The sequence below is a fragment of the Nerophis lumbriciformis genome, linkage group LG03 (genome assembly GCF_033978685.3).
Source record: "Nerophis lumbriciformis linkage group LG03, RoL_Nlum_v2.1, whole genome shotgun sequence".
Taxonomy (NCBI): domain Eukaryota; kingdom Metazoa; phylum Chordata; class Actinopteri; order Syngnathiformes; family Syngnathidae; genus Nerophis; species Nerophis lumbriciformis.
The window spans coordinates 25462588-25482500 of record NC_084550.2 but is presented as its reverse complement, the minus strand read 5'-3'; the positions used below and the strand labels follow the sequence as shown (position 1 = coordinate 25482500).

General features: G+C 39.7%; 1 protein-coding gene across 10 annotated transcripts in view; it reads right to left on the bottom strand.

The window, feature by feature from the left end:
- carmil3 (capping protein regulator and myosin 1 linker 3) overlaps positions 1 to 19913 on the bottom strand; it is a 265948-nt gene that overhangs the window by 108471 nt on the left and 137564 nt on the right. For all 10 annotated transcript variants that reach the window (XM_061935936.1, XM_061935943.1, XM_061935994.1 and 7 more), the window contains 3 exons: positions 16336 to 16422; positions 4357 to 4466; positions 4192 to 4269 (listed from right to left, as the gene is read on the bottom strand). In XM_061935936.1, coding sequence (XP_061791920.1) covers positions 4192 to 4269; positions 4357 to 4466; positions 16336 to 16422 — 275 coding nt within the window. The remainder of the gene's footprint in view (positions 1 to 4191; positions 4270 to 4356; positions 4467 to 16335; positions 16423 to 19913) is intronic.

Genomic DNA, 19913 nt, shown 5'->3' with positions numbered 1-19913 from the left:
CTATGTTGTAAAACATTTTTTTTTTAAATTAAAAAATTAAAAAATTTACAGTAGGAAAAACCCAGCTGTACTCTTTTCCATTTACTGTAGTACTTTGTTGTAAAAAAAACAAAAACACTGTAGATGTTACAGTAAAAAACTGACTTTATCTAAAAAAAATTGGCATTTGCCTTCAATATCAGCTTTTGCCTTAACTTTTTGACAATTAAAGAAAAATCCAGACTTTTTTTACAATTAGAAAAAAAATCCAGACTTTTTGACACTTACAACATATTTTACGGTGTCTTACTGTACATGGAATTAAAGTAAAAAAAAGTTTTAAAAAAATGGCAGCTCAGTTAAAAAAATTTCAAAAACAATGTTGTAAAAAAAATTAAAAAAAATTAAAATCAGCTTTTGCCTTGAAAATCAGCTTTTACCTTGAAAATCAGGTTTAAGCTTGACTTTTTGACACTTAGAACAGATTTTACGGTGTCTTACTGTAAATGGAATTAAAGTAAAAAAAAAAGTTAAAAAAATGGCAGCTTAGTTGCCAGAATTTACAAAAAAATTCAAAAACACAAATATGTTGTAAAAAAAAAAAAAAAAAAAAAAAAAAAAATCAGCTTTTGCCTTAAAAATCAGTTTTTACCTTGAAAATCAGTTTTCACCTTGAAAATCAGCTTTGCCTTGACTTTTTGACACTTAGAAAAACAATCCAGACTTTTTGACACTTAGAACATATTTTACAGTGTCTTACTGTAAATGGAATTAAAGTAAAAAAAAAAAAAGAACAAAAAAAGGCAGCTCAGTTGCCAAAATTAAAAAAAAAAAATCAAAAAGTTATAAAAAAAAAAAAAAATACAGTGGAAAAAAAGTACTTTTTCCCCATTTGCTGTATTACTTTGTCATACAAAAAACACTGTAGATGTTACAGTAAAAAATTGAAATTAGCTTTTGCCTTGAAAATCAGATTTGACCTTGAAAATCAGCTTTTGCCTTGACTTTTTGACACTTAGAAGAAAAAAATCCAGACTTTTTGACACTTGGAATAAAATCCAGACTTTTTGACACTCAGAACAGATTTTACAGTGTCTTACTGTACAAAAAATGGCAGCTCAGTTGCCAGAATTTACAAAACAATTCAAAAACACTAATATGTTGTAAAAAAATAAATAAAAAAATTCGGCTTTTGCTTTGAAAATCAGCTTTTAACTTGAAAATCAGCTTTTGCCTGGACTTTTTGACACTTAAAAAACATATTTTTGTATTGTATTGCAGCTCGGGGCTTCTGTTTTGTTTGATCAGCCGTTTTACTGCATTGTCCCACACCCGCCCATCAGCAGTGCGCCTTATAAATCCGGTGCGCCCTATGGTCTGGAAAATTGAAAAACAAAACCTTTTTTTTTTTTTTTTAACATCAAAATTCTTTCGACTGAGCTGCCAGTTTTTTTTACCGGAAAATCTCTGGCTGTTTTTACGGTATCTTACTGTAAATGGAATTAAAGTAATGTAAAAACACTAATATGTTGTAAAAAAACATTAAAAAAAAAAACCCACTACAATTTACAGTAGGAAAAACACAGCTGTACTCTATTACTTTATGTTGTAAAAAAAAGAACACTGTAGATTTTACAGGAAAAAAAATGACTTTAAAATCCCGACGTTTTGACACTTAGAAAAAATTCTGACGTTTTAACACTTAGAAAAAATCCCGACTTTTGGACACTTAGAAAAAATCCAGACTTTTATACACTTAGAAAAAATCCAGATTTTTGGACACTTTGAAAAAAATCCAGATTTTTTGACATATAGAAAAAATCCCGACTTTTTGACATTTAGAAAAAATCCCGACTTTTTGACATTTAGAAAAAATCCCGACTTTTTGACACTTCGAAAAAATCCCGACGTTTTGACACTTAGAAAAAATCCCGACGTTTTGACACTTAGAAAAAATCCCGACGTTTTGACACTTAGAAAAAATCCCGACGTTTTGACACTTAGAAAAAATCCCGACTTTTGACACATAGAAAAAATCCCGACTTTTTGACACTTAGAAAAAATACCCATTTTTGGACACTGAGAAAAATTCCAGATTTTTGGACACTTAGAAAAAATCCCGACGCTTTGACACAGAGAAAAAATCCCGACTTTTTAACATTTAGAAAAAATCCCGACTTTTTGACACTTAGAAAAAATCCAGACTTTTATACACTTAGAAAAAATCCTGACTTTTGGAGACTTAGAAAAAATCCAGATTTTTGGACACTTAGAAAAAAATCCAGACTTTTATACACTTAGAAAAAATCCTGATTTTTGGACACTTTGAAAAAATCCAGATTTTTTGACATATAGAAAAAATCCCGACTTTTTGACATATAGAAAAAATCCCGACTTTTTGACATTTAGAAAAAATCCCCACTGTTTGACACTTAGAAAAAATTCCCACGTTTTGACACTTCGAAAAAATCCCGACGTCTTGACACTTAGAAAAAATCCCGACGTCTTGACACTTAGAAAAAATCCCGATTTTTGACACAGAAAAAATCCGGACTTTTTGACACTTAGAAAAAATACCCATTTTTGGACACTTACAAAAAAATCCCAACGTTTTGACACTATGAAAAAACCCCGACGTTTTGACACTATGAAAAAACCCCGACGTTTTGACACTTGGAAAAAATCCCGACTTTTGACACAGAAAAAATCCGGACTTTTTGACACTTAGAAAAAATACCCATTTTTGGACACTTAGAAAAAAATCCCGACTTTTGGACACTGAGAAAAAAATCAAGATTTTTGGACACTTAGAAAAAATCCCGACTTTTGGACACTTAGAAAAAAAACCCGATTTTTTGACACTTAGAAAAAATCCCCACTGTTTGACACTTAGAAAAAATCCCCACTGTTTGACACTTCGAAAAAATCCCGACGTTTTGACACTTCGAAAAAATCCCGACTTTTGGACACTTAGAAAAAATCCCGATTTTTATACACTTAGAAAAAATCCTGACTTTTGGAAACTTAGAAAAAATACTGATTTTTGGACACTGAAAAAATCCCGACTTTTTGCCATATAGAAAAAATCCCGACTTTTTGCCACTTAGAAAAAATCCCCACGTTTTGACACTTAGAAAAAATCCCCACGTTTTGACACTTAGAAAAAATCCCCACGTTTTGACACTTAGAAAAAATCCCGACGTTTTGACACTTAGAAAAAATCCCAACTTTTGACACAGAAAAAATCCCGACTTTTTGACACTTAGAAAAACCCCGACGTTTTGACACTTCGAAAAAATCCCGACGTTTTGACACTTCGAAAAAATCCCGACTTTTGACACATAGAAAAAATCCGGACTTTTTGACACTTAGAAAAAATACCCATTTTTGGACACTTAGAAAAAAATCCCGACTTTTGGACACTTAGAAAAAATCCCGATTTTTGGACACTTAGAAAAAATCCCGACTTTTATACACTTAGAAAAAATCCTGACTTTTGGAAACTTAGAAAAAATACTGATTTTTGGACACTTTGAAAAAATCCCGATTTTTTGACATATAGAAAAAATCCCGATTTTTTGACATATAGAAAAAATCCCGACTTTTTGACATATAGAAAAAATCCCGACTTTTTGACATATAGAAAAAATCCCGACTTTTTGACATATAGAAAAAATCCCGACTTTTTGCCACTTAGAAAAAATCCCCACTGTTTGACACTTAGAAAAAATCCCGACGTTTTGACACTTAGGAAAAAATCCCGACTTTTGACAGAAAAAATCCCGACTTTTTGACACTTAGAAAAACCCCGACGTTTTGACACTTAGAAAAAATCCCGACGTTTTGACACTTAGAAAAAATCCGGACTTTTGACACAGAAAAAATCCGGACTTTTGACACAGAAAAAATCCGGACTTTTTGACACTGAGAAAAAATCCTGATTTTTGGACACTTAGAAAAAATCCCGACATTTTGGACACTTAGAAAAAATCCCGACTTTTGGACACTTAGAAAAAACCCCGACGTTTTGACACAGAGAAAAAATCCCGACTTTTTGACATTTAGAAAAAAATCCCGACTTTTGGACACTTAAAAAAAAATTTCAGCTCAGTGCACCTAAGTTCTCTAATGAATGCGTTTTTTGCGGCAGGCTGATCTGCATTCCGCACGCTGCGCCCACCCTTCAAGAATCCAAATATGAGATCAACCAACCGAGTCCACGGTGCAGTCCGTTCCAGACAGGTCCAAGTGGACCAGGCAGTTGGGCTGGGCGAGGAACAGGTAGAGATTCTGCAGGGGTGGAGAAAAGACCGCTGGTGTTGCCATACCAATGTGATGAAATGTACCGTTTGATGGCAAATAAAAAAAAAGCCTCACCGTGGCGTCCTCCCCGAACAGAACCCCGGGGTTTTTACTGAGGTCCAGGTGCAGCAGGGAGTTGGAGTAGTCGTCACTGGAGCACAAAGCCTGGGACAGGGACACCACACCTATGAGGGAGACCACGGAAAGGTGAGGTTAGACGCATCAAAATAAACTGCAGACTAGTGTTGTACGATATACCGGTACTAGTATAGTACCGCGGTACTAATGAATCATATCCGGTACTATACCGCATCTAAAAAGTACCGGTCCACCACCAACTCCACCGTCGTCACGTGGTGACATTGCTGGTTTTTACGAGCAGAGGAGCATGTTCGGCAGCGCGCACACACAGAGTACTTACAAGCAGACACAGTGTGTAGACAGAAAAGGGAGAACGGACGCATTTTGGTGTAAAAAGTAATATGCTAACACGTTTACGAGTGTCTTTGTTAGTATTATTAACTTACATTGGCATTATTTTTGTATTGTTTTAGAAATCACCAAAACATTATATTGGAGTTCTGTTAAGGTGATTGGAGGGCTAGCTTCCGCAGCTTCTGTTTTGTTTGATCAGCCGTTTTACTGCATTGTTCCAGGCACCGTTTGGACATTATTTCATGCATATTTTTTCATGCTATCGTAATGTCATTAAATATGATAACACGTTTACGAATGTCTTTGTTAGTATTATTAACTTACAATGCCATTATTTTTGTATTGTTTTAGAAATCACCAAAACGTTATCGTGGAGTTCTGTTAAGCTGATTGGAGTGTTCGCTTCTGCAGCTTTTGTTTTGTTTGATCAGCCGTTTTACTGCCTTGTTCCAGGCCGCGTTTGGATATGTTTTCATGCATATTTAAATGTTTCTGCTATCGTAATGTAATAAGCTATCGCCATTAACATTAGCTAATATGCAAACACGTTTACGAGTGTCTTTGTTAGCATTATTAACTTACATTGGCATTATTTTTGTATTGTTTTAGAAATCACCAAAACGTTATCGTGGAGTTCTGTTAAGCTGATTGGAGAGCTAGCTTCTGCAGCTTCTGTTTTGTTTGATCATTCGTTTTACTGCCTTGTTCCAGGCCCCGTTTGGATATGTTTTCATGAATATTTGTTCCTAATATGCTAACATGTTTACGAGTGTCTTTGTTAGCATTCTTAACTTACATTGGCATTATTTTTGTATTGTTTTAGAAATCACCAAAACGTTATCGTGGAGTTCTGTTAAGCTGATTGGAGAGCTAGCTTCTGCAGCTTCTGTTTTGTTTGATCAGCCGTTTTTACTGCCTTGTTCCAGGCCCCGTTTGGATATGTTTTCATGCATATTTGTTCCAAATATGCTAACACGTTTACGAGTGTCTTTGTTAGCATTATTAACTTACATTGGCATTATTTTTGTATTGTTTTAGAAATCACCAAAACGTTGTCGTGGAGTTCTGTTAAGCTGATCGAAGAGCTCGCTTCTGCAGCTTCTGTTTTGTTGGATCAGCCGTTTAACTGCCTTGTTCCAGGCACCGTTCGGATATGTTTTCATGCATATTTAAATGTTTCTGCTATCGTAATGTAATAAGCTATCGCCATTAACATTAGCTAATGTGCTAACACGTTTACGAGTGTCTTTGTTAGCATTATTAACTTACATTGGCATTATTTTTGTATTGTTTTAGAAAACACCAAAACGTTATCGTGGAGTTCTGTTAAGCTGATTGGAGAACTAGCTTCTGCAGCTTCTGTTATGTTTGATCAGCCGTTTTACTGCATTGTTCCAGGCCCCGTTCAGATATGTTTTCATGCATATTTGTTCCTAATATGCTAACACGTTTACGAGTGTCTTTGTTACCATTATTAACTTACATTGGCATCATTTTTGTATTGTTTTAGAAATCACCAAAACGTTATCGTGGAGTTCTGTTAAGCTGATTGGAGAGCTAGCTTCTGCAGCTTCTGTTTTGTTTGATCAGCCGTTTTACTGCCTTGTTCCAGGCCTCGTTCGGATATGTTTTCATGCATATTTAAATGTTTCTGCTATCGTAATGTAATAAGCTATCGCCATTAACATGAGCTAATATGCTAACACGTTTACGAGTGTCTTTGTTAGCATTATTAACTTACATTGGCATTATTTTTGTATTGTTTTAGAAATCACCAAAACGTTATCGTGGAGTTCTGTTTAGCTGATCGGAGAGCTCGCTTCTGCAGCTTCTGTTTTGTTTGATCAGCCGTTTGACTGCCTTCTTCCAGGCACCGTTTGGACATTATTTCATGCATATTTTTTCATGCTATCGTAATGTCATTAAATATGCTAACACGTTTACGAGTGTCTTTGTTAGTATTATTAACTTACAATGCCATTATTTTTGTATTGTTTTAGTATTGTAAATTCCCCAAAACGTTATCGTGGAGTTCTGTTAAGATGATTGGAGGGCTAGCTTCCACAGCTCGGGGCTTCTGTTTTGTTTGATCAGCCATTTTACTGCCTTGTTCCAGGCACCGTTCGGATATGTTTTCATGCATATTTAAATGTTTCTGCTATTGTAATGCAATAAGCTATCGCCATTAACATTAGCTAATGTGCTAACACGTTTACGAATGTCTTTGTTAGCATTATTAACTTACATTGGCATTATTTTTGTATAGTTTTAGAAATCACCAAAACGTTATCGTGGAGTTCTGTTAAGCTAATTGGAGAGCTGGCTTCTGCAGCTTCTGTTTTGTTTGATCAGCCGTTTTACTGCCTTGTTCCAGGCACCGTTTGAACATTATTTCATGCATATTTTTTCATGCTATCGTAATGTCATTAAATATGCTAACACATTTACGAGTGTCTTTGTTAGCATTATTAACTTACATTGGCATTATTTTTGTATTGTTTTAGAAATCACCAAAACGTTATCGTGGAGTTCTGTTAAGCTGATTGGAGAGCTAGCTTCTGCAGCTTCTGTTTTGTTTGTTCAGCCGTTTTACTGCATTGTTCCAGGCACTGTTTGAACATTATTTCATGCATATTTTTTCATGCTATCGTAATGTCATTAAATATGCTAAAACGTTTACGAGTGTCTTTGTTAGCATTATTAACTTACATTGGCATTATTTTTGTATTGTTTTAGAAATCACCAAAACGTTATCGTGGAGTTCTGTTAAGCTGATTGGAGAGCGAGCTTCTGCAGCTTCTGTTTTGTTTGATCAGCCGTTTTACTGCATTGTTCCAGGCCCCGTTCGGATATGTTTTCATGCATATTTAAATGTTTCTGCTATCGTAATGTAATAAGCTATCGCCATTAACATGAGCTAATATGCTAACACGTTTACGAGTGTCTTTCTTAGCATTATTAACTTACATTGGCATTATTTTTGTATTGTTTTAGAAATCACCAAAACGTTATCGTGGAGTTCTGTTAAGCTGATTGGAGAGCTGGCTTCCGCAGCTTGTTTTGTTTGATCAGCCGTTTTACTGCCTTGTTCCAGGCCCCGTTTGGATATGTTTTTATGCATATTTAAATGTTTCTGCTATCGTAATGTAATAAGCTATCGCCATTAACATGAGCTAATATGCTAACACATTTACGAGTGTCTTTCTTAGCATTATTAACTTACATTGGCATTATTTTAGTATTGTTTTAGAAATCACCAAAACGTTATCGTGGAGTTCTGTTAAGCTGATTGAAGAGCTCGCTTCTGTTTTGTTTGATCAGCCGTTTAACTGCCTTGTTCCAGGCACCGTTCGGATATGTTTTCATGCATATTTAAATGTTTCTGCTATCGTAATGTAATAAGCTATCGCCATTAACATGAGCTAATATGCTAACACGTATACGAGTGTCTTTGTTAGCATTATTAACTTACATTGGCATTATTTTTGTATTGTTTTAGAAATCACCAAAACGTTATCGTGGAGTTCTGTTAAGCTGATTGAAGAGCGAGCTTCTGCAGCTTCTGTTTTGTTTGATCATTCGTTTTACTGCCTTGTTCCAGGCCCCGTTTGGATATGTTTTCATGCATATTTAAATGTTTCTGCTATCGTAATGTAATAAGCTATCGCCATTAATATTAGCTAATGTGCTAACACGTTTACGAGTGTCTTTGTTAGCATTATTAACTTACATTGGCATTATTTTTGTATTGTTTTAGAAATCACCAAAACGTTATCGTGGAGTTCTGTTAAGCTGATTGGAGAGCTAGCTTCTGCAGCTTGTTTTGTTTGATCAGCCGTTTTACTGCATTGTTCCAGGCCCAGTTTGGATATGTTTTTATGCATATTTAAATGTTTCTGCTATCGTAATGTAATAAGCTATTGCCATTAACATTAGCTAATATGCTAACATGTTTACAAGTGTCTTTGTTAGCATTATTAACTTACATTGGCATTATTTTTGTATTGTTTTAGAAATCACCAAAACGTTATCGTGGAGTTCTGTTAAGCTGATTGGAGAGCGAGCTTCTGCAGCTTCTGTTTTGTTTGATCAGCCGTTTTACTGCATTGTTCCAGGCACCGTTTGGACATTATTTCATGCATATTTTTTCATGCTATCGTAATGTCATTAAATATGCTAACACGTTTACGAGTGTCTTTGTTAGTATTATTAACTTACAATGCCATTATTTTTGTATTGTTTTAGTATCGTAAATTCCCCAAAACGCTATCATGGAGTTCTGTTAAGCTGATTGGAGCGCTAGCTTCCGCAGCTTTTGTTTTGTTTGATCAGCCGTTTAACTGCATTGTTCCAGGCACCGTTTGGACATTATTTCATGCATATTTTTTCATGCTATCGTAATGTCATTAAATATGCTAACACGTTTATGAGTGTCTTTGTTTGTATTATTAACTTACAATGCCATTATTTTTGTATTGTTTTAGTATCGTAAATTCCCCAAAACTTTATCATGGAGTTCTGTTAAGCTGATTGGAGCGCTAGCTTCCGCAGCTTCTGTTTTGTTTGATCACCCATTTTACTGCCTTGTTCCAGGCGCCGTTTGGAAACAATCAAGGTATGTAAATAAACATTTGCAATATGTTTACGTGTAAATACCTCATTTCACAAGGTATGTATGGAAAAAATATATGGAAAAAAACATTTGCTTCTCTTAAAATTAGAGGGTTGCGGCTTTTATATATATATATATATATATATATATATATATATATATATATATATATATATATATATATATATATATATATATATATCCATCCATCCATCCATCCATCTTCCGCTTATCCGAGGTCGGGTCGCGGGGGCAGCAGCTTAAGCAGGGAAGCCCAGACTTCCCTCTCCCCAGCCACTTCGTCCAGCTCCTCCCGGGGGATCCCAAGGCGTTCCCAGGCCAGCCGGGAGAGATAGTCTTCCCAGCGTGTCCTGGGTCTTCCCCGTGGCCTCCTACCGGTCGGACGTGCCCGAAACACCTTCCTAGGGAGGCGTTCGGGTGGCATCCTGACCAGATGCCCGAACCACCTCATCTGGCTCCTCTCGCTGTGGAGGAGCAGCGGCTTTACTTTGAGCTCCCCCCGAATGACAGAGCTTCTCACCCTATCTCTAAGGGAGAGCCCCGCCACTCGGCGGAGGAAACTCATTTCGGCCGCTTGTACCCGTGATCTTGTCCTTTCGGTCATGACCCAAAGCTCATGACCATAGGTGAGGATGGGAACGTAGATCGACCGGTAAATCGAGAGCTTTGCCTTCCGGCTCAGCTCCTTCTTCACCACAACGGATCGATACAGCGTCCGCATTACTGAAGACGCCGCACCGATCCGCCTGTCGATCTCACGATCCACTCTTCCCCCACTCGTGAACAAGACTCCGAGGTACTTGAACTCCTCCACTTGGGGCAAGATCTCCTCCCCAACCCGGAGATGGCACTCCACCCTTTTCCGGGAGAGAACCATGGACTCGGACTTGGAGGTGCTGATTCCCATCCCAGTCGCTTCACACTCGGCTGCGAACCAATCCAGTGAGAGCTGAAGATCTTGGCCGGAGGAAGCCATCAGGACCACATCATCTGCAAATAGCAGTGACCTAATCCTGCAGCCACCAAACCAGATCCCCTCAACGCCCTGACTGCGCCTAGAATTCTGTCCATAAAGGTTATGAACAGAATCGGTGACAAAGGGCAGCCTTGGCGGAGTCCAACCCTCACTGGAAACGTGTCCGACTTACTGCCGGCAATGCGGACCAAGCTCTGACACTGATTATACAGGGAGCGGACTGCCACAATAAGACAGTCCGTTACCCCATACTCTCTGAGCACTCCCCACAGGACTTCCCGGGGTACACGGTCGAATGCCTTCTCCAAGTCCACAAAGCACATGTAGACTGGTTGGGCAAACTCCCATGCACCCTCAAGGACCCTGCCGAGAGTATAGAGCTGGTCCACAGTTCCACGACCAGGACGAAAACCACACTGTTCCTCCTGAATCCGAGGTTCGACTATCCGGCGTAGCCTCCTCTCCAGTACACCTGAATAGACCTTACCGGGAAGGCTGAGGAGTGTGATCCCACGATAGTTGGAACACACCCTCCGGTTCCCCTTCTTAAAGAGAGGAACCACCACCCCGGTCTGCCAATCCAGAGGTACCGCCCGCGATGTCCACGCGATGTTGCAGAGTCTTGTCAACCAAGACAGCCCCACAACATCCAGAGCCTTAAGGAACTCCGGGCGGATCTCATCCACCCCCGGGGCCTTGCCACCGAGGAGCTTTTTAACTACCTCGGCAACCTCAGCCCCAGAAATAGGAGAGCCCACCACAGATTCCCCAGGCCCTGCTTCCTCATAGGAAGACGTGCTGGTAGGATTGAGGAGGTCTTCGAAGTATTCCCTCCACCGATCCACAACATCCGCAGTCGAGGTCAGCAGAGCACCATCCCCACCATACACGGTGTTGACACTGCACTGCTTCCCCTTCCTGAGGCGGCGGATGGTGGTCCAGAATTGCTTCGAAGCCGTCCGGAATTCTTTTTCCATGGCCTCCCCGAACTCCTCCCATGTCCGAGTTTTTGCCTCCGCGACCGCTGAAGCCGCACACCGCTTGGCCTGTCGGTACCTGTCTTCTGCCTCAGGAGTCCCATGAGCTAAAAGAACCCGATAGGACTCCTTCTTCAGCCTGACGGCATCCCTCACCGCCGGCGTCCACCAACGGGTTCTAGGATTACCGCCACGACAGGCACCAACTACCTTGCGGCCACAGCTCCAATCGGCCGCCTCGACAATAGAGGTACGGAACATTGTCCACTCGGACTCAATGTCCAGCACCTCCCTCGTGACATGTTCAAAGTTCTTCCGGAGGTGGGAATTGAAACTCTCTCTGACAGGAGACTCTGCCAGGCGTTCCCAGCAAACCCTCACAATGCGTTTGGGCCTGCCAGGTCTGTCCGGCATCCTCCCCCACCATCGCAGCCAACTCACCACCAGGTGGTGATCGGTAGAAAGCTCCGCCCCTCTCTTCACCCGAGTGTCCAAAACATGAGGCCGCAAATCCGATGACACAACTACAAAGTCGATCATGGAACTGCGGCCTAGGGTGTCCTGGTGCCAAGTGCACATATGGACACCCTTATGTTTGAACATGGTGTTTGTTATCGACAATCTGTGACGAGCACAAAAGTCCAATAACAGAACACCACTCGGGTTCAGATCCGGGCGGCCATTCTTCCCAATCACACCTCTCCAGGTTTCACTGTCGCCGCCAACATGAGCGTTGAAGTCCCCCAGTAGAACGAGGGAATCACCCGGGGGAGCACCCTCCAGTACTCCCTCGAGTGAATCCAAAAAGAGTGGGTACTCTGAGCTGCTGTTTGGCGCGTAAACGCAAACAATAGTCAGGACCCGTCCCCCCACCCGAAGGCGGAGGGAAGCTACCCTCTCGTCCACCGGGTTGAACTCCAACGTGCAGGCTTTGAGCCGAGGGGCAACAAGAATTGCCACCCCAGCCCGTCGCCTCTCACTGCCGGCAACGCCAGAGTGGAAGAGAGTCCAGCCCCTCTCAAGAGAAGTGGTTCCAGAGCCCTTGCTGTGCGTCGAAGTGAGCCGGAACTTCTCCACCTCACGCACTAGCTCAGGCTCCTTCCCCCCCAGCGAAGTGACGTTCCACGTCCCAAGAGCCAGCTTATGTAGCCGAGGATCGGACCGCCAAGTGCCCTGCCCTCGGCTGCCGCCCAGCTCACACTGCACCCGACCTCTATGGCCCCTGCTATGGGTGGTGAGCCCATTGGAGGGGGGACCCACGTTGCCTCTTCGGGCTGTGCCCGGCCGGGCCCCATGGGGACAGGCCCGGCCACCAGGCGCTCGCCATCGTGCCCCACCTACGGGCCTGGCTCCAGAGGGGGGCCCCGGTGACCCGCGTCCGGGCGAGGGAAATCTGGGTCCTTGGTTTGTGTTCTTCATCGAGGTCTTCGAGCTGCTCTTTGTCTGATCCCTCACCTAGGACCAGTTTGCCTTGGGAGACCCTACCAGGGGGCATAGAAACCCCCGGACAACATAGCTCCTAGGATCATTGGGACACGCAAACTCCTCTACCACGGTAAGGTGGCAGCTCAGAGAGGAGATATAGATATATATATATATATATATATATAAATATATATATATATATATATATATATATATATATATATACACACATATACTGGAAAATACGGTACTGCTGGTATTGTTTCACCCCTAAAGTGTAATCATCAGAAAATCATCTTTTAGTAACAACTTCCCGGCGATTAAATACAAAAAACCCGATAAAAGGAATAGCCACGAAAAGCTAAATAATCCATCAGGGACACTTGAGCTGGCATTGCTGGCTAACATTAAACCCGTATTTTTGGACGAAGCCCGCCAATCCTCCCTTGCTCTAAAAAAACTGGAACAAAAAAGATACGCTGGTCTAAAACGAGATGACTGCCGTTACACCCGATGGGAGTCCTCATTAAAAATCATCAAAAGGGCAAAATAGCGCCAAGCACAGCACGCCATGTGGATTAAAACAAGCGACATAATAACGATGCTGGAAAAAATGTAACCAAACAAGTCATTTATAGTGAGGATTGTTGTACTGCAATCAATACGTGCATCATTTTAACTATTTTGGACACAATCGTACCAAACGCCGATGACAGTGTGTCTACTAAGCCGAATTTAGCTCGGTTCTCCGGGTTTTTTGGGACGACGCCAGTCCCCCTGAAGCTGGGCGAAACGCTAATCTTTTCATCCCTAATTTGCAGCAATTCGGAGGGAAATGAGGGAAGGAGGAGGGGGGGAAAGGCCGTCCAATCCCCTCTGCATCCATCAGCTGCCCCCGAATGAAAGCTTTAGAAGCCCATGCATGACGTCAGTAAGTATATGAGACGGACAGCTCCTCGGTGACGACGTTCATAGCGGGAGAGAGAAGTCTTAATAGATAAATGAAATAGTCATACTATGAATTGTTGACCACTCCTCTTGACAAAATTCAGCTACATTTGTTGGTTTTCTGACTTGTTTCTTCAGCATTGTAAGTAGGTCAAATAAAATTATAGAGTGAGATAATAATTCAGTATAATAATAATGATAATAATAATAATAGATTTTATTTGTAAAAAAGCACTTTACATTGAGCAAACAACCTCAAAGTGCTACAGTGCATTAAAAAAATAAATAAAAAGATGATAAAGAATAAATAAAAATAAAAACTAGAACAGTCTAATAGCTAGAACTAGTATGCATATATCTAAAAAAAAGGCTTTTTTTTTTTTTTTTTTTTTTTACAAAAAAAGGGTTTTTAAGCCTTTTTTAAAAGCATTCACAGTCGGTGGTGCCCTCAGGTGGTCAGGGAGAGCGTTCCACAGACTGGGAGCGGCGGAGCAGAAAGCCCGGTCTCCCATTGTTCGTAGCTCTGTCCTCAGAGATTGGAAGAGGTTAGCCTGCCCCATAAATGTATAGCAGTGTTTCTTAACCACTGGGCCGTGAGCGCCCCCTAGAAGACCGTCCCAAAAATATCAGATTCTCAGCCGGGTTCTCTATGGGCGGCAGCAGTACTCGGTTGTAATACAATTTCCCGCCACTTGTGGCAGTAATGACAACATCGAACAAACAGAAGAAGTCTGGCGCTAGAGTCATCAAGAAGTTTCTCAAGTGCAGAAATTATGACTAAAGTGGCGAAGCTGTATTTTCATTTATACATTTTCAATTTTATTGACAACCTAGTTAAACATACTCATTATGAATTGGGTTCATTAATTTTAGCACAATATAATTGTTTATACGTGTTCTGTCAGTTATTTATGAGTCCCTTCTTATGCAGTATATTTGGTTAGTACCTATTTTTCTAATCAGCCTGACCTAAGCCTTCATTTTTATGTGTTAAAAATAAAAAATAATCTTTGAGATTAACACATGGTTTCATAACATTTGACAAGGTTGTAAACTATAAGTAGGTCACATATAATTATCTAATTAGCCTAATAATAATAATAATGGATTTTATTTGTAAAAGCACTTTACATTGAGCAAACAACCTCAAAGTGTATTAAAAAATAAAAAGATACAGCCTAATAGCTAGAACTAGCACGCATATATCTAAAAAAAGGTTGTTTTAAAAAAAAAAGAAGGGTTTTTAAGCCTTTTTTTAAAGCATTCACAGTCTGTGGTGCCCTCAGGTGGTCAGGGAGAGCGTTTCACAGACTGGGAGCGGCGGAGCAGAAAGCTCGGTCTCCCGTGGTTTCGGAGCTTTGTACTCGGAGGTTGGAGGAGGTTAGCCTGTCCGGAGTATTAATATTTGAGTAGGCCCTGGGGCCTCGCCTTAGTGGAAAAGTTGGACCCTGAGGTCAAAATGTTGAGAAAAGAGTACCTCTGCCCGTACCGAGGTGCCCCATAAATGTATAGCAGTGTTTCTTAACCACTGGGCAGTGAGCACCCCCTAGAGGACCGTCCCAAAAATATCAGATTCTCAACCAGGTTCTCTATGGGCGGCAGCAGTACTCGGTTGTAATACAATATTCCTCCACTTGTGGCAGTAATGACAACATCGAATAAACAGAAGAAGTCTGGCGCTCGAGTCATCAAGAAGTTTCTCAAGTGCAGAAATTATGACTAAAGTGGCGAAGCTGTATTTTCATTTATATATTTTTAATTTTATTGACAACCTAGTTAAACATACTCATTATGAATTGAGTTCATTTATTTTAGCACAATATAATTGTTTATACACGTTCTGTCAGTTATTTATGAGTCCCTTCTTATGCAGTGTATTTGGTTAGTACCTATTTTTCTGATCAGCCTGACCTAAGCCTTGTTGCGTCGACCAGCTCTTCCTCCCAGGGAATCTAAATTACTGGTCAATCCCAAGTTCTTTCGATGACATATATGCTGAGTAAGAAGGACCATCAAGACAGAATAGGAATATTATCAAGTTTTACTGAAATCTCAGGAGATCAGCCCATACCAAGGTTGTAAACTGTAAGTAGGTCACATTTAATTATCTAATAAGCCGAATAATAATAATAATAATGTATTTGATTTGTAAAAGCACTTTACATTGAGCAAAAAACCTCAAAGTGCTACAGTGTATAAAAATAAATAAATAAATAAATAGAACAGCCTAATAGCTAGAACTAGTATGCATATATCTAAAAAAAAAAAAGGCTTTTTGAAAAAGAAGGGTTTATAAGCCATTTTTAAAGTGAAGTGAATTACATTTATATAGCGCTTTTTTCTAGTGACTCAAAAGCGCTTTACATAGTTACATTTAAAGCAGTGTGGGTGGCACTGGGAGCAGGTGGGTAAAGTGTCTTGCCCAAGGACACAACAGCAGTGACTAGGATGGCGGAAGCGGGGATCGAACCTGCAACCCTCAAGTTGCTGGCACGGCCGCTCTACCAACCGAGCTATACCGCCCCAAATTAAAGCATTCACAGTCTGTGGTACCCTCAGGTGGTCAGGGAGAGCGTTCCACAGACTGGGAGCAGCGGAGCAGAAAGCCCGGTCTCCCGTGATATCATAACTGCGTCTACCAAACAATAAGAGCATCTTACCTTTGGAGGACAATGAGGTCTTGGAGAGGTTGAGGTGGCGTAATCCCTTGTTGAGCCGACATACTTGTTGAATCAGGTTGGAAACTCCTGGGGAAGGAACAGAGATAATAAGTCCGGGGCCCCTGAACAGTCCACAGAGCTGTAATTTGGCTTCTTAGTCTGCCATCGTTAGCGGGCCACTTTGTGGTTCAGGCTGGAGGATTAGACCGCAAGGATTCTTTGGACGGGTCTATTCGCATTTTGGGTCGACGGCGGCGAAACGATTTCCTTGGCAAAAGAGAAAAGGTATTCCAATAAGCAGGGGCGCCGCCAGAAATGCGGGGATCCATGAAAAAAAAAACTGGGCAGCTGCTTTGTGTGGCCCCTTGGTATGGTATGGTATTACATTGCACAAGTACAACAGCACTTAGTTTTCAGCCCAAACCCGCAGGGGTCCCAAAACTATGGAGCACCAGCATCCAAAATCCGGTCCGCGGGAAGTCCCAAGCTAAAAAAATAATACTACCACCACCATGCTTGAAGGTAGGCATGGTGTTTCTGGGATTAAAAGGCCTCACCTTTTCTCCTCCAAACATATTGCTGGGTGTTGTGGTCAAACAGCTCAATTTTTGTTTCATCTGACCACAGAACTTTCCTCCAGAAGGTCTTATCTTTGTCCATGTGACGTCAGATGAAACAAAACAAATTGTTTTGTTTCATCTGACCACATAACTTTGTTCCAGAAGGTCTTATCTTTGTCCACGTGACGTCAGATGAAACAAAACAAATTTTTGTTTCATCTGACCACATATTTGTTCCAGAAGGTCTTATCTTTGTCCATGTGACGTCAGATGAAACAAAACAAACATTTTTGTTTCATCTGAGCACATAACTTTGTTCCAGAAGGTCTTATCTTTGTCCATGTGACGTCAGATGAAACAAAACAAATTTTTTTGTTTCATCTGACCACATAACTTTGTTCCAGAAGGTCTTATCTTTGTCCACGTGACGTCAGATGAAACAAAACAATTTTTTGTTTCATCTGACCACATATTTGTTCCAGAAGGTCTTATCTTTGTCCATGTGACGTCAGATGAAACAAAACACATTTTTGTTTCATCTGACCACATATTTGTTCCAGAAGGTCTTATTTTTGTCCATGTGATGTCAGATGAAACAAAACAAATTTTTGTTTCATCTGACCACATAACTTTGTTCCAGAAGGTCTTATCTTTGTCCATGTGACGTCAGATAAAACAAAACAAAATTTTTTGTTTCATCTAACCACATAACTTTGTTCCAGAAGGTCTTATCTTTGTCCATGTGACGTCAGATGAAACAAAACAAATTTTTGTTTCATCTGACCACATAACTTTGTTCCAGAAGGTCTTATCTTTGTCCATGTGACGTCAGACGAAACAAAACACATTTTTGTTTCATCTGACCACATATTTGTTCCAGAAGGTCTTATCTTTGTCCATGTGACGTCAGATGAAACAAAACAAATTTTTGTTTCATCTGACCACATAACTTTGTTCCAGAAGGTCTTATCTTTGTCCATGTGAAGTCAGATGAAAAGAAAACAAATTTTTGTTTCATCTGACCACATAACTTTGTTCCAGAAGGTCTTATCTTTGTCCATGTGACGTCAGATGAAACAAAACAAATTTTTGTTTCATCTGACCACATATTTGTTCTAGAAGGTCTTATCTTTGTCCATGTGAAGTCAGATGAAACAAAACAAATTTTTGTTTCATCTGACCACATAACTTTGTTCCAGAAGGTCTTATCTTTGTCCATGTGATGTCAAATGAAACAAAACAAATTGTTGTTTCATCTGACCACATAACTTTGTTCCAGAAGATCTTATCTTTGTCCATGTGACATCAGATGAAACAAAACAAAAATTTTAGTTTCATCTGACCACATAACTTTGTTCCAGGTCTTATCTTTGTCCATGTGACGTCAGATGAAACAAAATAACATTTTTTGTTTCATCTGACCACATAACTTTGTTCCAGAAGGTCTTATCTTTGTCCATGTGACGTCAGATGAAACAAAACAAATTTTTGTTTCATCTGACCACATAACTTTGTTCCAGAAGGTCTTATCTTTGTCCATGTGACGTCAGATGAAACAAAACAAAAATGTTTGTTTCATCTGACCACATAACTTTGTTCCAGAAGGTCTTATCTTTGTCCATGTGACGTCAGATGAAACAAAACAAAATGTTTTGTTTCATCTGACCACATAACTTTGTTCCAAAAGGTCTTATCTTTGTCCATGTGACGTCAGATGAAACAAAAAATTTTTTGTTTCATCTGACCACAGAACTTTCCTCCAGAAGGTCTTATCTTTGTCCATGTGATGTCAAATGAAACAAAACAAATTTTTGTTTCATCTGAGCACATAACTTTGTTCCCGAAGGTCTTATCTTTGTCCATGTGACGTCAGATGAAACAAAACACAATTTTTTGTTTCATCTGACCACATAACTTTGTTCCAGAAGGTCTTATCTTTGTCCATGTGACGTCAGATGAAACAAAACAAAGATTTTTGTTTCGTCTGACCACATAACTTTGTTCCAGAAGGTCTTATCTTTGTCCATGTGACGTCAGATGAAACAAAACACATTTTTGTTTCATCTGACCACATATTTGTTCCAGAAGGTCTTATCTTTGTCCATGTGACGTCAGATGAAACAAAACAAATTTTTGTTTCATCTGACCACATAACTTTGTTCCAGAAGGTCTTATCTTTGTCCATGTGACGTCAGATGAAACAAAACAAATTTGTTTCATCTGACCACATAACTTTGTTCCAGAAGGTCTTATCTTTGTCCATGTGACGTCAGATGAAACAAAACAAATTTTTGTTTCATCTGACCACATAACTTTGTTCCAGAAGGTCTTATCTTTGTCCATGTGATGTCAGATGAAACAAAACAAATTTTTGTTTCATCTGACCACATAACTTTGTTCCAGAAGGTCTTATCTTTGTCCATGTGACGTCAGACAAAACAAAACAAATTTTTGTTTCATCTGACCACATATTTGTTCCAGAAGGTCTTATCTTTGTCCATGTGACGTCAGATGAAACAAAACAAATTTTTGTTTCATCTGACCACATAACTTTGTTCCAGAAGGTCTTATCTTTGTCCATGTGAAGTCAGATGAAAAGAAAACAAATTTTTGTTTCATCTGACCACATATTTGTTCTAGAAGGTCTTATCTTTGTCCATGTGAAGTCAGATGAAACAAAACACATTTTTGTTTCATCTGACCACATAACTTTGTTCCAGAAGGTCTTATCTTTGTCCATGTGATGTCAAATGAAACAAAACAAATTGTTGTTTCATCTGACCACATAACTTTGTTCCAGAAGGTTTTATCTTTGTCCATGTGACATCAGATGAAACAAAACAAAAATTTTAGTTTCATCTGACCACATAACTTTGTTCCAGAAGGTCTTATCTTTGTCCATGTGACGTCAGATGAAACAAAATAAAAAATTTTGTTTCATCTGACCACAGAACTTTCCTCCAGAAGGTCTTATCTTTGTCCATGTGATGTCAAATGAAACAAAACAAATTTTTGTTT